The sequence below is a fragment of the Polyodon spathula genome, chromosome 2 (genome assembly GCF_017654505.1).
Source record: "Polyodon spathula isolate WHYD16114869_AA chromosome 2, ASM1765450v1, whole genome shotgun sequence".
Classification (NCBI taxonomy): domain Eukaryota; kingdom Metazoa; phylum Chordata; class Actinopteri; order Acipenseriformes; family Polyodontidae; genus Polyodon; species Polyodon spathula.
Genome location: NC_054535.1, coordinates 40,393,660 through 40,419,432, shown reverse-complemented (window position 1 = coordinate 40,419,432; position 25,773 = coordinate 40,393,660). Strand labels below are relative to the sequence as shown.

General features: G+C 36.3%; 1 protein-coding gene across 3 annotated transcripts in view; it reads left to right on the top strand.

Annotated features, from left to right (window-relative positions):
• Positions 1-25,773, top strand: part of LOC121296408 (TBC domain-containing protein kinase-like protein) — a 74,853-nt gene that overhangs the window by 4,641 nt on the left and 44,439 nt on the right. For 2 of the 3 annotated variants that reach the window (XM_041221936.1, XM_041221956.1), the window contains exons 4-20: positions 4,706-4,820; positions 5,196-5,269; positions 6,900-7,041; positions 8,522-8,582; positions 8,917-8,978; positions 11,011-11,072; positions 11,218-11,366; positions 13,463-13,598; positions 14,017-14,116; positions 14,976-15,025; positions 15,926-16,055; positions 17,328-17,426; positions 17,643-17,705; positions 18,653-18,779; positions 19,322-19,372; positions 21,410-21,493; positions 24,814-24,899. In XM_041221936.1, coding sequence (XP_041077870.1) covers positions 4,706-4,820; positions 5,196-5,269; positions 6,900-7,041; positions 8,522-8,582; positions 8,917-8,978; positions 11,011-11,072; positions 11,218-11,366; positions 13,463-13,598; positions 14,017-14,116; positions 14,976-15,025; positions 15,926-16,055; positions 17,328-17,426; positions 17,643-17,705; positions 18,653-18,779; positions 19,322-19,372; positions 21,410-21,493; positions 24,814-24,899 — 1,591 coding nt within the window. The remainder of the gene's footprint in view (positions 1-4,705; positions 4,821-5,195; positions 5,270-6,899; positions 7,042-8,521; positions 8,583-8,916; positions 8,979-11,010; positions 11,073-11,217; positions 11,367-13,462; positions 13,599-14,016; positions 14,117-14,975; positions 15,026-15,925; positions 16,056-17,327; positions 17,427-17,642; positions 17,706-18,652; positions 18,780-19,321; positions 19,373-21,409; positions 21,494-24,813; positions 24,900-25,773) is intronic. The other variant, XM_041221946.1, reaches the window with a different exon arrangement.

Here is a 25,773-nt window from a genome sequence, read left to right as displayed (position 1 = left end):
CATAAGAATACAATGCATGGCATTCCTGAAATAATATGTCATTTTGGCCTCTTTGTAATGGCTTCTTGTGCAGTATAGAATTGATTTTAAGATTTTGCTGTTAAATGGATTAGCACCTAGCTATTTGCAAGAGTTACTGACCCTGTATCTTCCAAAGCACACTCTGAGATCCCAGGATGCAGGGCTGCTAGGATCAACAAAAGCATCACGGGAGGTACAGCTTTTTCTAAATTATGGAATACTCTGCCTTCGTTTGTCTTAGTTTTCAAGTCAAGACTAAAAACACACTTTTATAAAATGGCTTTCTAGAACATAAGAAAATAAGAAAGTGTACAAACGAGAGGAGGCAATTTGGCGTATCTTGCTCGTTTGGTTGTTAGTAGCTTATTGATCCCAGAGTCTCATCAAGCAGCCTTCAAGGACCCCATGGTGTCGGCTTCAACAACATTACTGGGGAGTTGGTTCCAGACTCTCACAATTCTTTGTGTAAAAAAACATATCTCCTATTTTCTGTTCTGAATGCCCCTTTATCTGAGCTCCATTTGTGACCTCTGGTCCTTGTTTCTTTTTTCATGTCGAAAAAGTTCCCTTTGGTCGACATTGTCAATACCATTTAGAATTTTGAATGCTTGAATCACATTGCAGCATAGTCTTCTTTGTTCAAGACTGAATAGATTCAGTTCTTTTAGCCTGTCTGCATATGACATGCCTTTTAAACCCGGAATAATTCTGGTCACTCTTCTTTGCACTCTTTTTAGAGCAGCAATATCATTTTTGTAGCAAGGTGATCAGAACTGAACACAATATTCTAGATGAGGTCTTACTAATGCATTGTAAAGTTACTTTTGTATAACTTCCAGACATTATCTAGATGAAGACATTTCTGAGTATATCTTTTTCATAGATTCCTTCTTCAATTTCAGTATCTCCTATATGGTATTTATAATGCACATTTTCATTGCCTGCATGAGTGACCTTTGCTGCTGCGCCACGGTGTTTGCCTATTTTTGTGTCGTCTGCAGATTTAACAAGTTTACTTACTATGCCAGAATCTAAATCATTAATGTAGATTAAGAAGAGCAGAGGACCTAATACTGATCCCTGTGGTACTCCACTGGTTACCTTGCTCCATTTTGAGGTTTCTCCTCTAATCAGTACTTTCTCTTTTCTACTTGTTAACCACTCCTTAAGCCATGTGCATGCATTTCTTTGAAAATTAATCTTTTATCTTAGTGGGTTTTAATGTAACTTTTAAAATGGCTGATTTTGTATTATGTGTATACTGTTAGTTAAATCTGTTATTTAAATGGTCTGATTTTGGCAGTTGTATGTGTGACATGCTATACAAATGTATTGTGGTTTGTTCTTTATTTCTGCTATGTACTGTACAGTGCTTTGCGGTACTTTTGTATAAACACCTCTATATGAATGCAATAAATAAATACATAAATAAATAATATAAATATTCTTTCCGGTTGTTAAAAACTCAAGTCCTTTGTATTTATTTTTTAATTAATTGTCAGTGTGCTAATTATTTTGAATATATGTTGTGCCTTTTTGTGATTTCCTTTACATGAGAGTAGATATTGAACTTTCTGATTTGAACTCGACTCTTGCCAAGATAAGCACCAACTAAGACGTAGCTTTGCAGTAAACTAATGTGATCCATCTGCATCTCCATCCATTTGCGTTGTTTTCCATTTGATGATGTAGATATCCTTCTGTCTGGTGTTGATTGCTGAAGTGTAATGCTGGCTCCAGGGATCGGCTCATTTTGCCTCCCCAGCGCATCAGCGCACACAACGGCTGTGATGCTGGCTCCGGAAATCAACCCAGTGCAGTCTCCCCAGCGCATCAGCATGACAACCGTCTGTACTGAGCTAAGTAGGGTACATCTCTGGGGTCTTCAAGTGGGCACCTTCCATCCTCAGTGTTTCGTTGACTAGCCCACGACACCTCAAGAGGGCTCAACAGTGATTGAGGTGTCCCAGCATCACCCCCCTCCACCCCCTACTCAGCTCAGCCCAGCTTACTTACCTGTACATCAGCATTGCTTTCTTTCTATTGTGCTAGAGATCCCCATCCAGAATCTTTCCGTCTCAACCACAGCCAGTTTCTGCTCCTTTCTGCTGCTTCAGATCAGTTCTTCACCTTGTGACGCAACTCTTGGCCACTAAACACGACATCACTGAGAAACCGGGTTGTAGAGTGTGCCACAAATCCTCGACAACCCACCTCCACTGGGTAAACTCGGATTCTCCATCCTCGCTGTTCCGCTTCAGCAGCTAGTTGAGCATATCAAAGTTTCTTCCTCTCATACGCCTCATCCACAGCATCTTCCCATGGCACTGTTAACTCTACCTGATGAACAAGGCCACAAGACAATAAGACAATGTCTGGTCGAAGCTTAGTGGTGGCAATCTCAGTTGGAAAAATAAGCCATTGACCAACATCTGCCAGCATCTTCCAGTCTTTAGCAGCTTCCAGTTGTCCTTTACCATTAAGTCCCACCGTGCTGAGGCAGCGTGGAACTCTCAACCATTTCCTGACGTATGAACTGATTAAAGCTTCCAGCTTCTCAACTGTTGTCAAGGAAACCTCATACACAGTCAGTGGCCACAGCAGTCTTGGAAGTAGACCAAACTGAAAGCACCACAGTTTCAGTTTGCCTGGTAAAGCGCTGCTGTCTATGCTCTTCAACCCTTCCACTGCTTGTTGTCTAACTTCTCCCACACAAACTGTGTCCTTTAGATCCCAGTCGTACCACCTCCCTAGACTTTTCACTGGCTTCTCGGACACTATTGGTATTGCCTCACCATTAATGTAGAACCTTTTATCTACTACTTTTACCTTTAATTATAGAGATGCTCCTTGAGTTAGTGGACTTGAATTGCATTTGTGCACATTCAGTGTTATTAGTTAATTTGCCCAATAACCGATTAGTGCAGGCTACTGTTGTACTCATTGTTGTCATGTCATCCATGTATGCTCGAATTGGTGGTAGTCTCATTCCAGAAACCAAGCACTCTCCTTATGCACAACACAGTTTTTAGTTCTTGGATCTTCTGTTAAAAACACTTTTTTTTTTTTTTTTTTTTTTTTTTTTTTTTTTTATTTTGAAAAATAAAACGTCAATGCATCGATTATCTTGATAAATGTCTATACGATAATCGAATAAGAAATTAGGTTTCCGATTGCACCTCTTGTGCTAACCAATATGAAGGTTTGGGGATATAGTCAATAGATAAATAATTTGCATGCTGGTGAGTATTTTGCTGTGCTGCGCACATGATGCTCTTTAATATGAAGTGTTTTTGCCAATGTGCAATTTGCAAAATAGTTTGGTAAAAGGAAAACAAGTCTGTTAATGAGGTTACTTAAAAAGTGTTTTTTGTGGGTTTTGTTAAATAGTTTTGTAACATTAAAAACTAGATTGTTCCGTTTGCAAAATGTGTTTCAGTTTGCACTTTTGCTCCTGTTTCCAGGTTCTACCCTACCCAAAAATGTTGAACTTGCACGCGGCCAGTGACTGGTTTTGTTAATCAATAACCTATGAGAATGGTTGGCTCTCTGTGGCATGTTTTCAGATCATTTACTCCAGTATATGATTTACTATTTTTGCAGATTGGAGAAAACATCAGGCTTTTAAAGTTGTATTTTTTAAATACTGTCACCACCTTAGTCACGTTCAACAGCAAATATAAGGATTAGATTACTAGTGATGTTAAACACAGATGTTTAATGTAATGTAGTGTTTTATTATTTGAACAATGTAAGGCATTTACCGTTTACTTTTCTCTTATCAGCTTCCAGGGTTTATTTGGGTGTCAGTAAATCTGAAAGTTCTCTGTGGAGATTTGACACCGTGATGTGTAATCACTTGGAATATACTAGTTCTGCCAAATTGGATACATACAGACTAATTTGCACTAATCTTGGACTAAGTAGTGTTACCTTGGATAATGTAGCTCACGATGTATATTCCATGTATGAGAAATTCAGAGTTATAAAATCTAAACAATTGTACTATTTCCTTTCTTAATAAACCATAAAATACATTTACTCTGAACAAAGGTAGGGGAAAAGCATTTCGTTTCTGCATTTTATTTCAATGTAATGCCAAAGGTACCTTGCATTATGTTTTTTTGGTCTGTTTCTGTACCATATTTTGCAACAGTTGGAAGAGCAAGGTAAATGTTCTGAGCATGTTTTATACTGTTGAAATCTGTTTTATTAATTTTGATATGGTGTATATTGCTGAGAAATATATTTAATAAATCATTAAGAAATATTTTGAATAGATGCATCAATTGCCATCTAGCGGAAGCAGAGATGAAGTGCAGTTCCTATCTTCCTTTACACAGCACAATTTGAAAATACTGTACTGGAGAAGAATACTGCCCTCTAGTGTCTGTAAAATATGACAGCCATGTGATGATATGTTTGACATACAGAAAATAAAACATACTGATGCATTGCTTAACTTTTTCAACACAACAGGAAATGTTTTACTAGTTGAGATCCCTAGTTGTTGTGGTATTGATCTACTGAAATATATAACACCTGTTACTGCAGTAAGCCGGATGAAAGGGTTTAAGGGTAGAAGGTTACTATTGAGTAATGTTCTGAACTAAAAGAAAATACATGATTTATATACTCACCTGCTTGACCTCCTAGTAAATAACTCTCATTGCTTTTGTTCTAGCCATGTGAAGGTCCTCCAAATTGCCTATGAGGTTTTAGAAGGACTAGAATACATGAACAGGCACGGAATGGTTCACAGGGCACTGGGACCTCGCAATATCCTTATGGATCAAAAGGTGTGTTCTTTTTCCAATTCTATAGACAGATTATATATGTTTATAGGTCGTGCATATGTGCCTTGAAGATGCTCCATAACGACTGTATTTGTTTTGTGTCATGCTGGGATATGTGTTTGTGTCTTAAATTATATTATCGCCTGAAGATCACCCTAAATCAGTAGTTGGGCTGCAGCGGTGAGGCTACATTCAAATAGGTTTCTGTCTTGTTTTGCAACGTTAATGGACTGCAGCAAAAATATAATCCAGTATCTGTGTTATTGTTCTGTCAGTGCTTTTCACAAGTGCATATGAAACCTCCTGTGTTTATTTAATGCTTTTCTGTTAGATGCTTAGGCTATACATTAACCTGCATGGTTTTCTTTTTGGTTTCAGGGACACGTAAGACTGGCCAAGTTTGGTCTCTACCACATGGCTGATCACGGTGCTGATGTGGACTTTCCTATTGGGTGTGCACAAACTACATCTGCTATTCTTTAAACAAACAATCTGACAGAACATTTTAAAAAGACACTTCCCTTTACATTTGCAGAGCTTGGCCTGGGTTTTAACACTTTCTTACAAAATACTTTTTCATGCTGTACCCTTGCATTTAAATACTTTACTACATTAGGTTCAGAAAGCCTTTCGCCAGCAACAATTGCTTTCAAAAGTTCTTAAAAGAAAAATGAAGCAGTTGTAAGTGTTGCAATTGTCTGCGGCTTTCATACATCTCATTGTAATATTTGAGAACACTGATCTCTGCCCCTTTTTTTTTTGTGAATTTATGCAGGAATGCCCATAATTGCATATTCATCTGAGGTTGAACCTCAAAGAAAAACTGCTGCCGCAAAGCATTCCCTAAAAAGTGGCTAACAGCATTGCGCCTGTTTAGTACATTTCACCCTAGACTTCTAATTTGTTTGCGACTGGTTTGCAACTGTTGCGACAGGTGCAACACTTTAGTAAACCTACCCCTTAGTTTTGATATTTCATTAATATAATGCACATCCTTTAAATCATTGAAAATAATACACATTTCTAACTTCTAAATACCCTCCATCGCTAATGTGTTTTTTATATTCTACTTTCTGCTGTAGCTCATTCATAATGGCAAGTGATGTTGGGCAAGAACCAGACAGCTTCGCATCTTTAAAAGGCTCAGTTACGACTTACACTACATTCTTGTATTGCAGGCTGGACTGTAACTATCATTGTATATGAGGAAATCTATGACCTCAGTAACTGGCAGACAGGCATCAGGCACTGTGCTTTTGCCTGTAAACTTCCCTAGTTTCCAACATAGTTACTTTTAGTAGTTTAATTACTTATTTTCATTGCACACTGTTAATATGAAAATGTAGACGACTGAAACCTATTTCACCAAAACATCACTACATTAAAAAAACGCACCTATAATGAATGCGTTGTTAGACATAGCTGCCTCTACTTACAATTGAACCCAGTTGTCGGAAATCTTGGGAACTGTTTCAGTGCATTTGGCCATGTGTTTATTGCTTAGAACTGGAGCCACATTCAAGTCGACAAATACTATAAAGCATATTTCCGTAACATCCTATTACAGAATGGAATGGAAGCTGATTGACAATTTATTTGTGTGTTGAAGAACCCCTTAAGCCATGGTATCCACTTTCAAAGAGACTGCTGTGGAAACTTAATAAACTCAGGCATTCTAATACTGCGCTTTGGTACTGATTAGTACACTGTATATGTTGAAACTATATACATGTTCTAGCATTTAGAGTATGGTTGAACTGGAAAAGTTTAGTTTTTGAATTAAAAAATATAAGTACAGTTTGGCTGGACAGTGCTTCATCATAGTCATGACACCATTTTGTCTTATAATGTTATGACTTTTAGAATGCTTCTCACATTATTGTATGAACTATACATACATAGTTGGGATAGACATGTGAAAATGAAAAAAAAAATCTGGAAGGTATTTGCTTTTTTCCTACATTTTAGAAAGAATTATTGTCCCAATTTCTAATTTTCTTTTAATATTTTGGTAGCCTGCGGGGCTGAAGATGTGCAGCTGGTTGTGACACTTGCTTTGTGATGTATTTATTTTCCCTGCAGCTACCCCTCCTACCTGGCTCCTGAGGTCATTGCTCAGAGCTTTCTTCACCCCACTGATCACACGCGGAGTGAGAAGCCTCTGCCCTCAGGCCCCAAGACAGATGTGTGGTCCCTCGGTGTGATTCTTTTTGAACTCTGTGTGGTAGGTAGAATTGTGTTCAACAGGTAGAGCCCCATAAGCTTTCATAATATTGATATGTGGGTGAGTCATCTTTTTAGAAGTTGCATCCATTAGTTCACATATTACCTTATTTTAACTTATTTTCCAAATGTAACTTTCTGGTAACAACATACAGTATATTGTTCCTGTAACTTGCCTTGTACGTTTGTTTCCATCTCTTCATGGTAAGGTGTAACTGAGAAGAGTCAGGGGCTAACATTTGGGACATGTTATATATATTATATATATATATATATATATATATATATATATATATATATATATATATATATATATATATTTTTTTTTTTTTTTTTTTTTTTTTAAATAAATGTGTGTTTTGCCTAAAAACAGGATGAGTATAAAGACCTAAATAATAAAAAAAATGAATAAATACAATTTATAGGCTGGATTCACAGACCCTGATTAGTACTAGTCTTGGCCTACTGTACCTAAAGTAACATTAGGTAGTCCAAGACTGTGGTCTGTGAAAACAGCCCTATATTTGTTGCCTAATCCAGGCTTACAATACAATAATTGCTGCAGAAAGCTACAGAGTAGACTGAATACAATTGAACCTAACTACAATACAATATCCAGTATGATACGGTAAATATTTTCTGGTGCCACTACATGTGTAAATCTTCTTCCGTATTATTATAATCTTTTGTCTTCCTTGTACAAAAATACAGCATATTAAATGAACAGACTATGCCTATGTGTGGCCATTCAAGACATTATTAATTCCTGTTTTGTTTAATCGTGTGTATTTCATTGTGTGTAAACAGTGTACAGTTGGTTTGTTGAGAATAGGGCGGAAGAGGTATGCCACATCAAATATGAAAAATATGCTTTTTTTTCCAAACATACCATTTCTTGACTTTAATAAATCACACGCATACGTTTCCTAAGATATTAGGCCCTTCTTACAAACACCTGTGAAAATTGATACCTTGGAAAGTGAACTATTTATGGTAAAATACAGGTGCAAGGTGTAGTAGGTGTTTGGGAGGTCTTTTTTATTAGACATTTTATAGGCTATACAGGACTGCGGTGCCAAGAAGTGTTGACACACTAGTTTCAGGTACTCTGTCAATCGAGTATCTGTCTTGTTACTTGTTTAACTTTTAAAGGGCAGTACTCATTTTTTACCATTAATCTAAAATAAAATTGAACAGTACACTTTTTAGTAAAGAAAAGTATTGATTACAAGTACTGACATCCATTCTTTTTCCATTTATCACAGCTTCTAGATAATTTATTATTGTCTTTTCTTTAAGAATATCCCTTTTAAAGAGAGAGTACCAACATTAAATGTGTGCAGTAAAATCAATAAAATGTCAATGTAAAATGTGATAAATTAAACATACTGCTTTTCAATGTGATGCTTATTAATACTGATGTAATTCTGTTTTCTGACATTAAATGACTTCTGTTCTTTTATCTTGTTTATTATTTTTAGGGGAGAAGAGTTCTACAAAGTATAGAAATAAGCGAGAGATTAAAATTCATTCTCAACCTGGGTAAGTTTTTACATCCCTCATAAGGTTTAACAAGAAGTGCAGCCTCAGATCCTGTCAGGGGGCCCACAGGAAGTGTGGCATTGGTTTTTGCGCTCCCTCTTGCATAAGCCAGGGAGAGTTTACTCACTCTTCAGCAACCCCTACTGTTAAAGCACCTGGGGAGTAGATGTCTAGATTCTGCTCAACAGTGGGAGTAAGAGTTCATCTGTGTTAATCTTCAGCCCCCTTGATCAGTTAATGGGTTGCAGCAGAGAGATACCGTCAGATTAAGATGAAAAACAGGGTTAAAAGACAAGAAAACACATGGTAATGTTTTGTGGGCAATGTTTTGCAGGTTGCATGGATGACATTGTGACGGTCCTGGCTGAAGAACATGGCTGCTTAGAACTAGTTAAGGTTTGTTTATAACATTCATTTGTCACTGTAACAATTACAGACCTCAACGGCTGTCTCAGCCAATGAGATTCCAAGGCCAGTGGCCAATATGTCATACATACAGTCCTCTGTTTTTATAAATAAGATTTATATTGAAGAAGATAACAACAGAGTGCTGTCTCTTGAATATTAGATTGTATTTAATTTAAAGATTTGTGAATGGGGCCTATTGTTTCTGAAAATTTTATATATATATATATATATATATATATATATACACACACACACACACACACACAGTGGCTTGCAAAAGTGTTCAGACCCCTGACCAATTCTCTCATATTACTGAATTACAAATGGTACATTGAAATTTCGTTCTGTTCGATATTTTATTTTAAAACACTTAAACTCAAAATCAATTATTGTAAGGTGACATTGGTTTTATGTTGGGAAATATTTATAAGAAAAATAAAAAACTGAAATATCTTGCTTGCATAAGTATTCAACCCCTGTGCTGTGAAAGCTCCCAGTTTGCACCGATGAAAGAAATTGCCCTAACGAGGACACAATTACCTTACCATTGGCCTCCACCTGTGAACCATTAAAGTTCCTGTCACATTTTCTGGATAAAAACCCCACTGTTGAAGGATCACTGGTAAGACTGTGAATCTGAAGGAAAATGAAGACCAAAGAGCATTCTACAGAAGTTAGAGATAAAGTAATACAAATGCATAGATTAGGGAAAGGGTACAAAATAATATCCAAGTGTTTGGATATCCCAGTGAGCACAGTTGGATCAATAATCAGGAAGTAGAAGCTGCATCACACCACCCAGGCACTGCCAAGAAAAGGCCGTCCCTCAAAACTCAGCGCTCAAACAAGAAGGAGACTTGTGAGAGAAGCCACAGAGAGGCCAACAATCACTTTGAAGGAGCTACAGAGTCCAGTGGCTGGGAGTGGAGTAATGGTGCACCAGTCAACCATATAAAGAGCTCTGCATAACACTGGCCTGTATGGGAGGGTGACAAGAAAGAAGCTGTTACTCAAAAAGTACCATCTGAAAGCACGTGTGGATTTTGCCAGAAAGCATAAGAGTGGCCCAGCTGCAATGTGGGAAAAGGTTTTGTGGTCAGATGAGACCAAGATAGAGCTTTTTGGCCAAAACTCAAAGCGCTATATGTGGCGCAAACCTAACACTGCCCATGCCTCAACCACGCCATCCCTACAGTGAAGTATGGTGGTGGCAGCATCATGCTGTGGGGATGCTTCTTATCAGCAGGGACTGGGCATCTTGTTACAATTGAAGGAAGAATGGATGAAGCAAAATACTGCAAGAGAATCTGCTTCAGTCCGCTAAAAAACTGAAGCTTGGGAGGAAATTCACCTTTCAACATGACAATGATCCCAAGCACAAGGCCAAAGCAACATTGGAGTGGCTCAGGAACAAAAAGGTGAATGTCCTACAGTGGCCCAGTCAAAGTCCTGATCTCAATCCCATTGAGAATCTGTGGCACTATTTGAAAATTGCGGTCCACAAGCGTCGTCGTCTGAACCTGAACAACCTGGAGCAAATCTGCCAAGAAGAATGGGCCAAAATCACTCCGACACTGTGTGCAAAGCTGGTACATACTTACCCCAAAAGACTTAAAGCTGTTATTGCAGCGACAGGTGCCTCTACCAATTATTAATGTGTGGGGGTTGAATACTTATGCAGGCAAGATATTTCAGTTTTTTATTTTTCTTAAAAATATTTACCAACATAAAACCAATGTCACCTTAGAATAATTTATTTTGAATTTAAGTGTTTTAAAATAAAATATCGAACAGAACGAAATTTCGATGTACCATTTGTAATTCAGTAATATGAGAGAATTGGTCAGGGGTCTGAATACTTTTGCATGCCTGTGTGTGTGTGTGTGTGTGTGTGTGTATGTGTGTGTGTGTGTGATGTATAAAGAATGACACTTTCTTTTCTTCCTTTTGACAGCTGAGTGTTGTATTGTACTGTTCGTTTCCAAATAGTGTAATGCTTTTGCATTTTCATTTTTGACAGGAGCTTCCTGAAAATGTTTTAGCTTTATTGAGGAAATGCCTCACATTTCTGCCTTCAAAAAGGTAACTATATTGTACAAAAATGGCTTTTTCTGACATTAGGATTTTTTTGTGCAAAATCAAAATTTGAACAAATTATACATGCTATATGGCATTTAATAAGTGAACAATAATAATAGTAGTTTTTCAACTTTTTGTTGTTTTATAGATTTACTCCTGCTGAATTGCTGAGGGACAGTGTGTTTGATGAAATTTCTTCCTTCTACAAACCTTACCAGAAGCCAGTCAGTCTTTTCTCCTCCTCTCTACGTTGTGCGAATCTAACACTCCCAGAGGACATCAGTGAGCTTTGCAAAGGTACATGTTCTCTTGCTTTTACATGAAGGCAGGCCTTTAAAATATGTGGTTGTTGAGAGCTTTGTATTCTTTATTTTATTTATTTTTTTGCTTAGTTTTTTTTTTTTTTTTATCACTGCAGTAGTGCTGACGTGACATTTCATTACAAATGTATGGCTTTACATCACCTGAAAAAAAGACTTTGTACTTTTATCCTATCAGGTCCATAAATAATTTATATATATTATATCTATAAAATATATCTATATATATATGAACCCATTATATATTATATATTATATACTATCCACTGACAGGAACCATGAACCATTACTTGTCATGCATTTCTATTCATAATGTAGATCACATATATGCAATTTGTTTTTTAAACTCTGTTTGGGTTAGTTTTGAACTTCCTAGATCATTTTACCTGGAGAATGAAACTGCACATATAAGATGTACATTAAGAATAGAAGCACTCAACAGGTAGGATATACTGAAAGGAATTATTCACAAGAGATACAGTAACTTCTTTAAATAGGTGGTTCGGTGAACAAATGAATCAAGCTTGGGCTGTGTTCACACTGGATCCGTATAGAGGGTTTGGTCCACACTCGGTACGTTGGTACTGTCAGAATGTGAGTGGTGTGGGGTAAGAAAGTTTACAAACAAACGTTTGTAAAGAAAGTTTACAAACGAGAGGAGGCCATTCTGCCCATCTTGCTCGTTTGGTTGTTAGTAGCTTATTGATCCCAGAATCTCATCAAGCAGCTTCTTGAAGGATCCCAGGGTATCGGCTTCAACAACATTACTGGGAAGTTGGTTGCAGACTCCCACGATCCTCTGTTCAAAAAGTGCCTCCTATTTACTGTTCTGAATGCCCCTTAGTCTAATCATAAGTGTCCTGTTTTATTTAAATAACTGTCCTCTCTACCAGCAATGGTATAGGGGATCAAACGGTGGGCTTGCAGTCCCAAACAATAATAAAAAAGTAAACAATAAATACATTCCAAGGTGCTCACAGGTGCTGTGAGGGTGTGCCAGTGCAGGTGCTCCAGGTGCTGGTACAGTTACCGTGATGTGTCAGTGCAGGTGCTCCAGGTGCTGGTACAGTTACCATGATGTGTCAGTGCAGGTGCTCCAGGTGCTGGTACAGTTACCGTGATGTGTCAGTGCAGGTGCTCCAGGTGCTGGTACAGTTACCGTGATGTGTCAGTGCAGGTGCTCCAGGTGCTGGTACAGTTACCGTGATGTGCCAGTGCAGGTGCTCCAGGTGCTGGTACAGTTGCTGTGATGTGGCAGTGCAGGTTGTACATTTAACATGTTTTGACTATGACAATATAAATAAAATAATGAGTTGCTATGATCTGCAATAAAATTATTATTGTGTTATTTTATATACTGTTATTTTTGTTAATGGCTTCAGAGTTGCTATGGCGTCAGTGAATTGAAGAAAAAAAAAAACCTCCCCATTTTTTTTAATGTGGAATTCTGCTAATCCTAAACTACATGGATAGTGTGAGAAACTGAAGCGCGAATAGAAAAACTCACCAAAATAGTAAAATACATTCAGTCTTTTCTTAAATTACTTTGTTTAACGCCGACATTAGGAGAACCGTGCAGAATTGTGTAAACTGCATTCTCCTACTTTATTTAAGGAATGTATTAATTACATTAGAGAAGTGCTCCCCCAGGGCTTTCTTCCACAGCAATATGTAAGAATCTAAATCATGTTCTATTAAAAAATGGAGCAATACATCAATAGCTGCCATCATTTAATATGCCTTGCAGATATTGTAAACATCCAGATCACACATCATATAAACAAACCGAGTTCACTTGGAAACTGCATTGTGAACACAAACAGACTCGGTCCTTAAAAAAATGGAAAAGCACCAAAAAAAGTCTAACTTTAGCTTGCATCCAAGTGAACTCAGTCCCTCAGTCCCTTGTGGGAACAGCAAGCACATTGATACATTGTTTCAAACTAAATGAACCAGACGCATGGTAATGTGGAAGAGCATCCAGTTTATTCTTATGATATAGCTTATTGAAAAATGGTTTCATATTGTTATTAAAAAGTATGTGATTAATGACTGTTAATTATCTTACAACAGAAGAAGAGGACTACCTAGCAGAACGATCTGTTGATGAGGTATATTACTTGTGGTGTCTGGCTGGAGGAGATTTGGAAAAAGAGCTCACGAATAAGGGAATAATCCAATCAAAGCCTCCCATTTGCACATTGCCCAAGTACGTTTGCATATATATGTCTACTAATATCTGTTTTCATGTATTCATTGTCTGTATGCATCATGTAAAAGACTATGAAATACAGCAGGACAAAGTGGTGGTGGTGGGGGAGTTAATGTAACCCCAGTTGTGCTTTTAGCATTGACATATAGATATAGCCATTATGCTTGAACTAGGGAAGCAGATGTAGAAGCCTAAAACCTATGGCTAAAACCTTTTTTATATAGTAATTACATTAATTTAAGATTGCTGTCATGAAAGTTTTACAGTTAGCACCATATTAATTCCCAGTGAAAGCATGTGAATCTGGATGTTGTGGTATGTTACTACTTCAGTACTAAGTGTCAGTGGAATCTGAATCCAGCAAGTTCATTTAAACATAGCACCTCAAAACAGCTCTTATTTTTGTATATTTAAGTTTTCTGTTAGAAGATGGAGAAGTATTTGGGCAAGGAAAAGACAGGAGCTTTCTCTTGGATGATACAACTGTGACTCTATCATTGTGCCAGCTTAAAAACGTAAGTATCTCATCTGTCTCTATACATCCAAAAATAGTTATGAATAACACTATGCTGGCAAAAGGCTGTAGATGATGTACAAATTTACCTGTATAAAGTAAATGTGTGTATAGTGAATCAATATATTAACAATTTAATATACACCACCCACTCGATATATCGCGGATGTTGGGGTCCATTATAAGTCCGCTATATATCGAGGGCTGCGATATAGTGAGAGACCCATAGAAAAACAAGTAAGCTAACAAATAAATACTGTACAACCACTCCCTCATTATATCTGGGGCGTCAGGGTCCATTATATATCCTCAATGCAGCCTGTTTTTTCTTATTTTTCGTATAAAAAGCAGCACACTGTTTTAATTCCTACAGAGTAGTGTAATTGCTTCTCGTCCCCAACTTCAGTCTCTATTTAATTTTAGGAGTGCTCCTCTCATTTCTCAAGTGCACAAACCCGCTGCTTTGAAAGAATCCATTCCCAACAACAGCATAGGAGGCTTGTTGCTAGGGCGCTAACGTCACTGCCTTGTGGCTTTTGCTAGTGCATTGCCTCTACGTGTGAACACCTTGTTGGCTAAAATAAAAACCACTTCAGCAAGTAGATATTTATATATATGTGTATATGATAACAGTACAATAGTAATACTTTAAAAATATTGTTTTGTATGTTGTTGTTTGTGATGTGCAGTACGAAATAAAACGAACAGTAATTCTAAGTGCCTATGCATATTGCAGCGAAGGCATATGCAGTTAGACAGTAACAATTGGGAGCCAACTCCAGGACCGTGATATATTCGAATCCATGATATAACGAGGTGTGGGTGTATTTGTAATATGCACTATTTATTTGTCTTTGCAGAGGTTGAAAGATGTTGCAGGAGAAGCATATTATCCATTACTGGAAGATGAGTAAGTACATACAAACACTTCAGTGTGCACTTTTACTTTTTAAATCTTCCAAGCTACACAGCCATATGTTTAATGGTCTGCATTCCACAGTCTAAGAGTTGTTAGCAAATCCAAAACGCAATTATATTGCCTTTCTGAGATGATGTCTGCTTTTAACAGATGCATTTAAAACCTTTATCATAATCTCCTGTGGTTTCTACTTCATTTTCGATGTTTTGCTCATTGTCTTATTCCTAAAGGCAGTATGGGCTTGGCTCTGTCATTTTGAATAAACTGTTATTCACAGGAAGTGACCACTCTCTGAGTCTAACAAAACAGTTTTCCAAGAATCTCTAGAAGCTCCCCAGAATTTTTCTATACGTAGTGGGTCACAGAATCGCTAATTTTGGCCCCATTTGGCACTTCGGGTATAACACATGCAATAAAATGGGGCAACAGTACTCAAAGACGTGTTCCACAAATTTGGACATTCAATTAAGTACTAATAAATACAAGATGTTGTTAAATAAATGTAGACAATACATTTTAACAGAGATTTTGTCAAAGATTTAACAAAGATTGTCTTACATTAGAATTGTAGTGATTCAAAATGGGTTCTTTTTTGATGCCACCTTTCAATGCAAACATCAATCTCTCCTTCCTACTTTAATTTGAAGAGACCTTTGAGGTCTGAAAATTATTGTTTAGTTAGTCCAATAAAAAGTATCACATCTCCTTCTCTTTGTCAGTGTCATGTGAAATTGAAAACAAGTGTACATCATTTTATAACAAACCAAAAGACCATTAACCCACATTTACACAAAGTTATATTTAAAAAATATTTGAATCACAGGAAGTCTTCTTTGGCCTCCCCGTGTGGCACAAATGTGTACAAGCAGGTTGCTTTTTTTGTATTCATAGGCAGTCAAATTTACCCCAGTCAAACAGCAACAATGAGCTATCAACCGCTGCAACTCTTCCTCTCATCATTCGAGAAAGAGACACTGAATATCAGCTCCACAGGATCATTCTGTTTGACAGGCTTCTGAAGGTAGGCACTTAGAAATTCATAAACGTTAAAGTATCACAATTTTAGCATCACCAGTTAGTAGGTTACAACAAAAACTGCCAAGTCCAAAGTGAGATTAACTACAATGCAAGTATGCTTACATACCATATTTAAGAACCAAATTCTATAGGGGGTTATTTACTGCACATCTTATTTGCACGGATCATACTATGTTCATAATATAAAACTGAATGTCCTAAATTATTCAATATATTCCTAATTTATGAGAAATATTAAGCCTTGTATAAACTAAAGAATCTGTTTTTACCACCAAGTTAAATTAAATTAAATGCTGCAGTTAGTCACACCAGGGAAGTATAGTATATTTGAGTTCTCACTAACTTGAGGGATATTCAACTCTGCAAGCCTATTTCTCAATTGTTTATTTATTTTTTTAATATATAACGTAGCTTCAGTTTAGTTTACCTCTACCAAACATTCAGCCTTTCGATATACCCTTATACTAAACATACAGAGATCGACCATTGAATTCATTCAATTTTACCTTTTCATTATGTGGGATGATTCCAGTATTATGCTTCATTGTAAGTGAGAAATGTTATCTATTCCTTCTTTTTTTTTTTTTAAACTGCATGGTTTCATGTAGTTCTGAAATACCTTTTAGTTTGTAGCTTGTTTTACCTACTACCCAGGTTCTGAACATTGTAAAGGTGTGAATAAGCACAGTAAAACCTGTCTAATCCAGCCTTGCTTGGGGTGTGAAGAACAAGTATACACCACTGGTTTCTAGAGGTACTGTAGAATCTTATACTGTATGTAAGTAACATTAAAGTATAAATGACAAACTAATGGATCACTTCCGAAAACTCTATTACAGTGCATACAGTAGAAGTACAGTGCAGGTATACCCTACAATTTAAGGATTGTTTTAAGTTTACTATCTCCATTTACATAAACACATATTTTACTGTTGATGTACTGTACAATACCCACAGTGAATGTTCGTATTTCCACAACATACTTGACTATAAAAAAAACTTAGAAATACAAAAATCACATGAACATGGTGCTGCATTTAGATTGATATTAGGCAGCCGGATTCCAGAATAGATTGACTAGAACGCTGTAGTTCAGGATTGTACAGGGTATTAGTTTCAATAGTTATTTGGTCAGGACCCAAAAATAATACCCAATTATACAGAATGGCAATTTGTAGAGAGGTTGGATTAGACAGGTTTTAGTATAATCACAGTTGTAAAGCACTTAGGCATGGTTCTGTTCTTGTCTTAATAGGCATACCCATACAAAAAGAATCAGGTTTGGAAAGAAGCACGAGTTGATGTACCCCCTCTATTAAGAGGTCTGGCCTGGGCGGCACTGCTGGTAGTTGAGGTGAGGGTAAAATTTTTTTACTGAAGATTTTATACTGAATACGCACCAGCAAATTGTTGTATTAAAAAACTTAAAAACAAAGACTTCATACCTTTATTTATGTATTGCTGTGTATTTATCAGTGTATTTATTGTTTGATCCTTAGTGATGCGTCAAAACTGTTAAGTATGGATTTAGTACCAATTCTATTATAATTCTCTTCCGTTCTTTCTGTAGGGAGACATTCAAGCTAAGTACGACGCTACTGACAAAGACACACCTATCCCAACAGATAGACAGGTATGTGGTGCAGAATTGTATTTGGGAACAAAACAGTTCTGTTTCAAGCTTATTAGTTCCATACCTGTCAACTTCTCAGTCTTCTAGAATGACAGACAAAGATAGAGATTGAATGGAAATACACACATAACTATTTATTTATAAACATGTGTGAAAAAGCTTTACCTTCCCCTAATTTGTGGATCGCTTACTTATCAAAAATAGGTGATTTATTTCTGCTCCTTACAGAGTTCAGCTTTTTTGGTATCTGCTTGCATTTGTTTCTGTCTACATTACAGTAGATAACAGTAAACACATGCAACCCCAGGTTTGTTTTATTGTTTTATACAGAATAGTAAAAGAATGTGAGAGTTCTCAACCCCAAGTTAAAGATGCTTTTATTTGTTTTTTTGAAAGTTTAACTCGGGTAAGATGATCCCATATTGTTTTTGTACAAAGCCTTCAAATCTTTTTTTGTTGTGACAATATGACGTTCATTCTGCAGTGTTCTTCAGTCTCATGAAAACTTACTGTAGAGTAATGTTATTTTTTGCAGTATATACAAACTAATATTATACTAAACACAAGCACATGTTTTTTTTTTTTTAATTAAGATTTTAAAAGCACTAGCAATACTGGACAACATTTCTTGCTAATAGTCATTCCAAATCATTTAAAATCTGACCTTAAGAATACTCGCAGTAAAAAAATAAAATGAAAAAACACACAAATTAACACTAGAAGAGTATCCTCCATAATTACTTATAATTACTTATGTTCATTTTAACCCACTTGTGTCAATGCTCCTCAAATGTGGGGCCCTCAAACTACAAAGCAGGAATTTCCCTGTACAGATTTTTTTTTTCCTGTTGTGTTGGCGTGACTCCCATTTCCTTCCACAGTTCTGAATTGTTGTGGTTCATTGTGCATTATTTTATCTGTATCTGTCATTCTTTGATGTTTCACAGATTGAGGTGGATATCCCAAGGTGCCATCAGTATGATGAGCTGCTTTCATCCCCCCAGGGCCATGTAAAGTTCAGACGGGTACTAAAAGCATGGGTAGTGTCTCACCCAGGTCTTGTGTATTGGCAAGGTGAGCCTTTCTGTTACCATTATTATGTAATATCTCTGTGTGTAGGCTGGTAAATTGCATGCCTTTATATAATGATCAACTGGTTGCATAATTATTCAGTACAGAACATTGTGGGACCTGTTGTAATGATCTAACCATCCCATTTGAAAAAAAATTACCTGCTGGTGTTTTGGTGTCTTTTGTAATGATCTAACTATCCCATTTGAAAAAAAAATTACCTGCTGGTGTGTCTCACAAGGTTTTTTTTTTATATCACTATGAATATGATTAATGTGATTTATACACACTAAAGTAATACAACATAGATGTCTTTGCCTGTGGGTGTTTTCAGTACTTTTCCAGTGATGCTGTATCCATATATAAATTATTTTTTGTATAAATCACAATACTACAGTATATGGTGAAACCCTTAATTTGGCCTGTCTGCAGTTTAATGTAAAAAAAACATTGATTTAGTGGTTTTTGCTAGTTCAAGTTACTGTGCATGAATAGTGTCTAAAGTATAGTAATAAAATACTTTTTTAAATTCCTTTTTCATATAGGTTTAGACTCTTTATGTGCTCCTTTCCTGTATCTGAACTTTAATAATGAAGGTAAGAAACATATTGTGCTGCCCAGGCCAGACCTCTCTCTCTCTCTCTCTCTCTCTCTCTCTCTCTCTCTATATATATATATATATATATATAATATAATATATATTAGATTTTTTTTTTTTTTTTTTTTTTTTTTTTTTTTTTTTTTGAGTACACTTGCTGGAAACTAGGTTTTTTTTCATAATTGACAATGTTTTACGTCGTATACGTTTCTGTAAATACTTGAAAATGAAAACACATTACAATATATAAAACAAAACATAAGGAATATCAAAGCAATGTTCAATAAAATTGAAAATGGTCTCAATCTTGGATTCCTCAAAATAGCCACCCTTTGCCTTAATAACAGCCTCACAAACTAGAGCCATTCAGTTAACAAGTTTCAGCAGGAAATCACCCAACATCAACATGTCTTCCCAGCTCTTCTGCAGCAATTCCCCCGAGATGTAGGGCACTTGTGGGTATCTTTGCTTTGACTCTTCTGTCCAGTTCGTCCCAAGTTTTATGGGATTGAGGTTTGGAGACTGGGCATTGTAGGTCATTAGATTGAGTTGTCCTTCACTTTCCTTCTTCGCCAGACAGTTCTTGCACAACTTTGAGGTCTGTTTCGGGTCATTACCTTGCTGAAGAATGAAGGACTGCCCAACTAACCGTAATCCTGATGGAATGGCATGCCTGTGCAGTATGCTATGATAGCTATGCTGGTTGTGCTTGCCATGGACTTGGTAAAGATCACCAACTCTGTCACCAGTAATGCAACCCCAGACCATGACACTGCCTCCTCCATGCTTGACAGTGGGAACCACACATGCAAAACTCACGCGCTCACCCTCTCTGCGTCTTACAAATACTCGCGGTTGGACCCACATATTTCAAATTTTGACTGCTCGGTCTATAAGACCGACTTCCACACCTCAAACGTCCAGTTTCTGTGTTTTTTGGCCCAGGCAAGTCTCTTCCTCTTATTCTACACTCTTAACAATGTTTACTTTGCAGAAATTCTTCCAGTTTGGCCAGCTTCACGCAATCTCCTCTGAACAGTTGATGTTGAAACATCTGTACTTCTAGTTGCATTTAGCTGAGCTTGTATTTCAGGGGCAGTTAATCGCCGCTTTCGCAGACTTGTGACTCGAGTGAACTTGTTCTCTGATTCTGAGGTCACCCTTGGCCTACCCGACCATGTTTGGTCCTCATGAGCGCCAGTTTCTTCAAATCATTTGGTGGTCTTGGCCACAGCAGTTACAGACACCACTTTCAGAGTTCTTGCAAGTGTATTTTGCCATTTTCTGCTCTCTTACATTCAGGAATGACAAACTTGTGCCTATGCTACCTATATTTATAATAATCATGGACCCTCACATGTTAACAATAACTGGTGACAAAAGGTTAATTAGGTAACATGGTAGTTAACTCAGAGAACATCTAACAAAGACACTTTTATACTTAAACCAGTGTTCTAACACCGTGTATACACATTTCAGACTTTTAACTGACTTGGGCTTCAGACTGAAATTTCCTTGCTTTGGGTGACCATTTCATTGAAATTGACAAGATTTACATTTTCATTTAAAAATAAAATTTTTGAATGCAATTCACTTATGATTATCAGCTTATATAAGTACACATATCATAAAATGAAATATTAAGTGTTTATAGACAAGTTTATACAGTTAAAAGCATAGATAATCATGAAAAACCTGGTTTCAAGCAGGTGCACTCAAACTTTTGAGGTGGTGGTGTGTGTGTGCGTGTGTGTGTGCGTGTGTGTGTGTTGTGCTCGTATCAGCAACACTATCATAGATTGTAATTGAACCCGTCAGTACTAGTACTTTTAACCAAGATTTTTTTTTTTGATGATGATATACATTTTTCCAGAAGACTCCCCTTCTTTTGAACAACTCCATAAAAAAGACAGTTCACTGTTAAGAATTAAGATTAAGGGATCTCCCAGCTCTTTATTAAGATTGTTTACATGTATTAGATTATAGCAACACAATGCTTGTTTGGTTCATTTACTTTTCTTCCTTCTTCTTTCAGCCTTGGCCTATGCCTGTATGTCAGCATTTATTCCCAAATACCTTTATAACTTCTTTCTTAAGGACAACTCGCATGTCATACAAGGTACGTGATCTCCCTAATTTTCCTTGAAATGAAAATGAACAGGTACAGTACATTTTCATAAAACTATCATAGAAATATTTCAAACCTCTCAAGTCACATAATATTTAGGGCAAAGTATAAAAGCTTGAAAGTAACCACAATGACTACTTTCATGCTGGCCTCATACAGAAATTACACCAAGCTTTGACTATTTTAAACAAGAAAATTATCAGTGGGTGCTGAAAAGTAAAAAAAAAAAAAAAAAAAAAAAGTAAAAAAAAAATATATATATATATATATATATATATATATATATATATATATATATATATATCATATATCAGTGTACAGTATATATTATGTGTGTACAGGGATATCAGGATATGTAATGATAATTAAGTGAAATGTGTATGGCTCATATGTAATTTTTCGGTATTCCGAGAAAATATGTGAACATTTTGTGGTGTCGCTGCACTTGAGACAGCTTGCGCAGTAAGTGTACAACAAACAAAAAAAATAGACTAAGGGGTTTCAAAAACAAAGGCAGGCACAATAGACTCCGAGATATCTATTTGTAAAGTACAGTCCAGGTATTGTATGTTCTATCTTTTTATGAGCCTTCTTTTGTAAAGTAAACCTATGTAACCTACAGCAATAAATAGTTGGGTTGGTTGCATAAAAACACATACTTCACCAGTTACTATAATCACAACATTGTTTTCTACCTTAGGCAACCCACTGACAAAATAGACAGATGAATAGAGTAATTACAGTAAAACCTCCGCATTGCATGCTTGGAAAGGAAGAAAATTGAGAGAACATTATTTAAAGATCACATGCTTTGGGTAAAGGTGTTATAAGCATGCATGCTTAGAACAAGATAGTTGTTTTTAAATCCTGTGAGAAGACTGTTACAATTTGATGTGTGTAGGGCCCAACAAATAACATTGTTTGTGGTATGAGGCATGCTTTTTACATGAATGGGCATGTTTATCTGCTGTACGCTTGTTCTTCAAAATTGTTTTGAAAAGCAAAGTGAATTAATTCAGTATAAGTTCTGGAGTAAGTAGCAAACAATATATATGCATATATCAATTGTGGCCAAATGTTGTTGGCGAAGAGTTATTTGAGACTCTTTCAGTCTTTTAATTGAGCACATATCCCAACTTGCAATTACAGTTTTTTGAGTCATTTGATGTTTGAAGTAGTGGGTACTAGAAACATTCTGAAGTTATATTTTGTTCAGGCCAGATTGTTTTATAATGGAAGATGTGTGTCTGGATTAAATCAAAATTATAGCACTGCTATAGTATTTTTAAAGTGTAAGTACATATTTGATTTATAGACGAGGATGTTGGGAAATAAACAAAATACTTCCATAAGGTTAAAAAGCAAGTAGCTTCAAATGTCATTTAGATTTATTTCTTATATTGCACATATTTAATGGTGTTTTCAGTCATTCTGAGGTTTTTCAATTCTGTTGCTCCAATATTGAGTTTGAATTTTCCTCTATATCTGCTGACTTGGCTTTGAGCTATAACCTTTCTCCTTCTATTTAAATCACGTGACAATGGTGCCAACATCACCAACTGTCTGTTTGTATAAATGAAGAGTAGGTGGGAAAGGGACAATAGAGTTGAGAGGTGACATTGTCACATGCTTTGAATGAAATGAGGTGGGCTTGAAGGGTACATCAGCACTACATGAAAAATAAAACATAAACTATCCAACCTTGCTGTTCCAAATGTATTTGGTCATTGTATAGTAATCCGTATGCGCCCAAACATCTGCATAATGCCACATTGTTATGTCCAAAATCAGTGTTCTAGAGCATCTCTTCTGAGCCAAAAAATGACACCTTTTTTTTTTTATTGAATGCAACATAAATCATAAGAATTCATCAAAATACAACATGCAAAGGAAAAACATGTACAATGTGAAAGATGTCTATTACACAAAATGAAAGCATGTACAAGTTCCTTCCTAATGGAAAATTAGACAGACCATGTTTGTCACACAGACTGGTGTGTTTCCACACGGAGGTAATATAGCTTACACAACTCTTCATTGGGCATGCGCCAGTATGTCTGACAGTACACATGGAAGTCAAGTTTTTTGGGCTTGATTAGGGCGGTATTTAATAATTTAGCGCCAGGCAGTTTAGCACTGCTTTTCAAAATGATTTGCACCCCTGTCAAGGATGCTGGATTTAGGATCAAAGGTTTCAGTGGTCATCTTACACATATGAACATGCATCAGGACAGAAAGGCATGAGGCTGATAGGCGGGAGTGATATTTTTTTTTTTTTTTTTAATGCTGACATAAAAATGCATTGATTAGCTCTGGCAGTGTCAGAGACAACAGCAGTAGTTTTTGAATGTTTAAGTAGGGGTCTGGATTGCTGGTTATTTCAATTTTTAACAAATCATCACACACTCTCTGTTTATTTCATTAGTCTATATTCTATGAATCTCACAATTATGTTCTATTACAGGCCTCTGGCCATTTCAGTACTCTTTTTCACATAACCATTTTATTTCATGTTTACAAAGCTTTCAGACACATACCATTCCCCTTATATTTTGCCCCCAGAGTTCCCATTTTTAGTTTGTTCTGTACTGTATGTCAGTTTACACTGATTGCAGTTTTCCAGTCAAACAACGTGCTGTAAATTATTCTTAGTAGTATGTGAAAATATGCACAAAAATTACATTGCTATTAAAGACCATTTGGTAAGGTTGATTTAATTTTTTTAAAAATAATGGTTAAATCAATAGGTCAGAATCCAACAAGGCTGTTTTAAAGAAATACTGTATTGTGAGCATTCCGATCAAAAGGCCACAGTGTCTAAATTATGAATAACTTATAGGGGCTTCATAAATGTTATTATCACGTGCTGAACTTTTTAATTTTTTTATTCTCCACCTGTACAGCTATGGCCAAAAGTTTTGCATCAATTTTAGGATGAGACAGAATAAAAAATAAATAAAAAAAAAAACTATATGAACATAATTTAGATCTTGTATTTAACATCATGTAATCAAATAGACTACAAATTGATACAGCAAAAGTCTACCGGAAGCCATAATAGTAGTACAGTATTTCATGTTAGATTTCAAAAAGTCACATTTTTCCATTTTTGTCAGTTTTTTGTTAAGTATATGGAAAACGGTAAAGCGTCACGTAATATTTCAGTATGTTAACATAACATTATTCAGCAGGTTTGATTTGACTTGATGAAGCAAAATTAGTTCATTCTATAAGGTGATGCAAAACTTTTGGCCATAGCTGTACCAAGTAATGCCTGTTATAAAATATTCTACATTCTGTTCATCTTCCAGAGTACCTAACGGTGTTCTCCCAAATTATCGCTTTCCATGACCCCGAGCTGAGTAACCATCTCAATGAAATTGGCTTCATACCAGACGTAAGTATTCAGTCATTAGAATTTCTCTCTAGAGGGCATTATATTGCAAGACCTGTGGTTCTGATCACAGTGAAGCTTGATCAGAAACAGTGTTTTCATATCTCTGTTTTTGACCTCAGTGCCTAGTCAGAACTATGACTGGAGGCTGGTTGTAACTGTGGCGATGTAATTTTCAAAATGGTGGCTTTGATTCAGAATGGATAATAAGTTCATTGTTTTTTTGGAAATAATAAAAAAATATCTGAAGTGTAGTACACATATAAAGTAAACACAAAAGTAACCTGTAAGAATGTTTTCTATCTGACATTATTGTTTCATGTGTAATACAAAACAATGTTGTTGAAGCTGACACCCTGGGATCCTTCAAGAAGCTGCTTGATAAGATTCTGGGATCAATACGCTACTAACAACCAAACGAGCAAGATGGGCCGAATGGCCTCCTCTCATTTGTAAACTTTCTTATGTTCTTATGTTTTAATACAATCACGGTAAATCCCAAGACTGGCACATCCATTTGCCTTAGGCTAGGCAGTCCTCTAAAACTCTCAGGAAAGTTATCAATAACAGCTAAAATAAATTCACATACTTTGAAAAATGAAACGTCTCCCCATGTCCTGATAGACTAAGTAATGTTAGACCCCCTGATAACAAAGGATTTGCAAGTCACTGAGCCTTTTTGGTTCTCTCCCAAACCTGTCACATCTGTTTTACTCTGCAGTGGATATGTCACTGCATTGTTTGTCATGTTTGTTCCTTAAACTGCCTTTTATACTTGAGATTGCCTTGAACATACAACGTGATTTAACACTTGTTAATAAGACAGTATTCACAAATAAATAGAGGATATATGACAAAGCAGTCTCAGAGGCTGTGT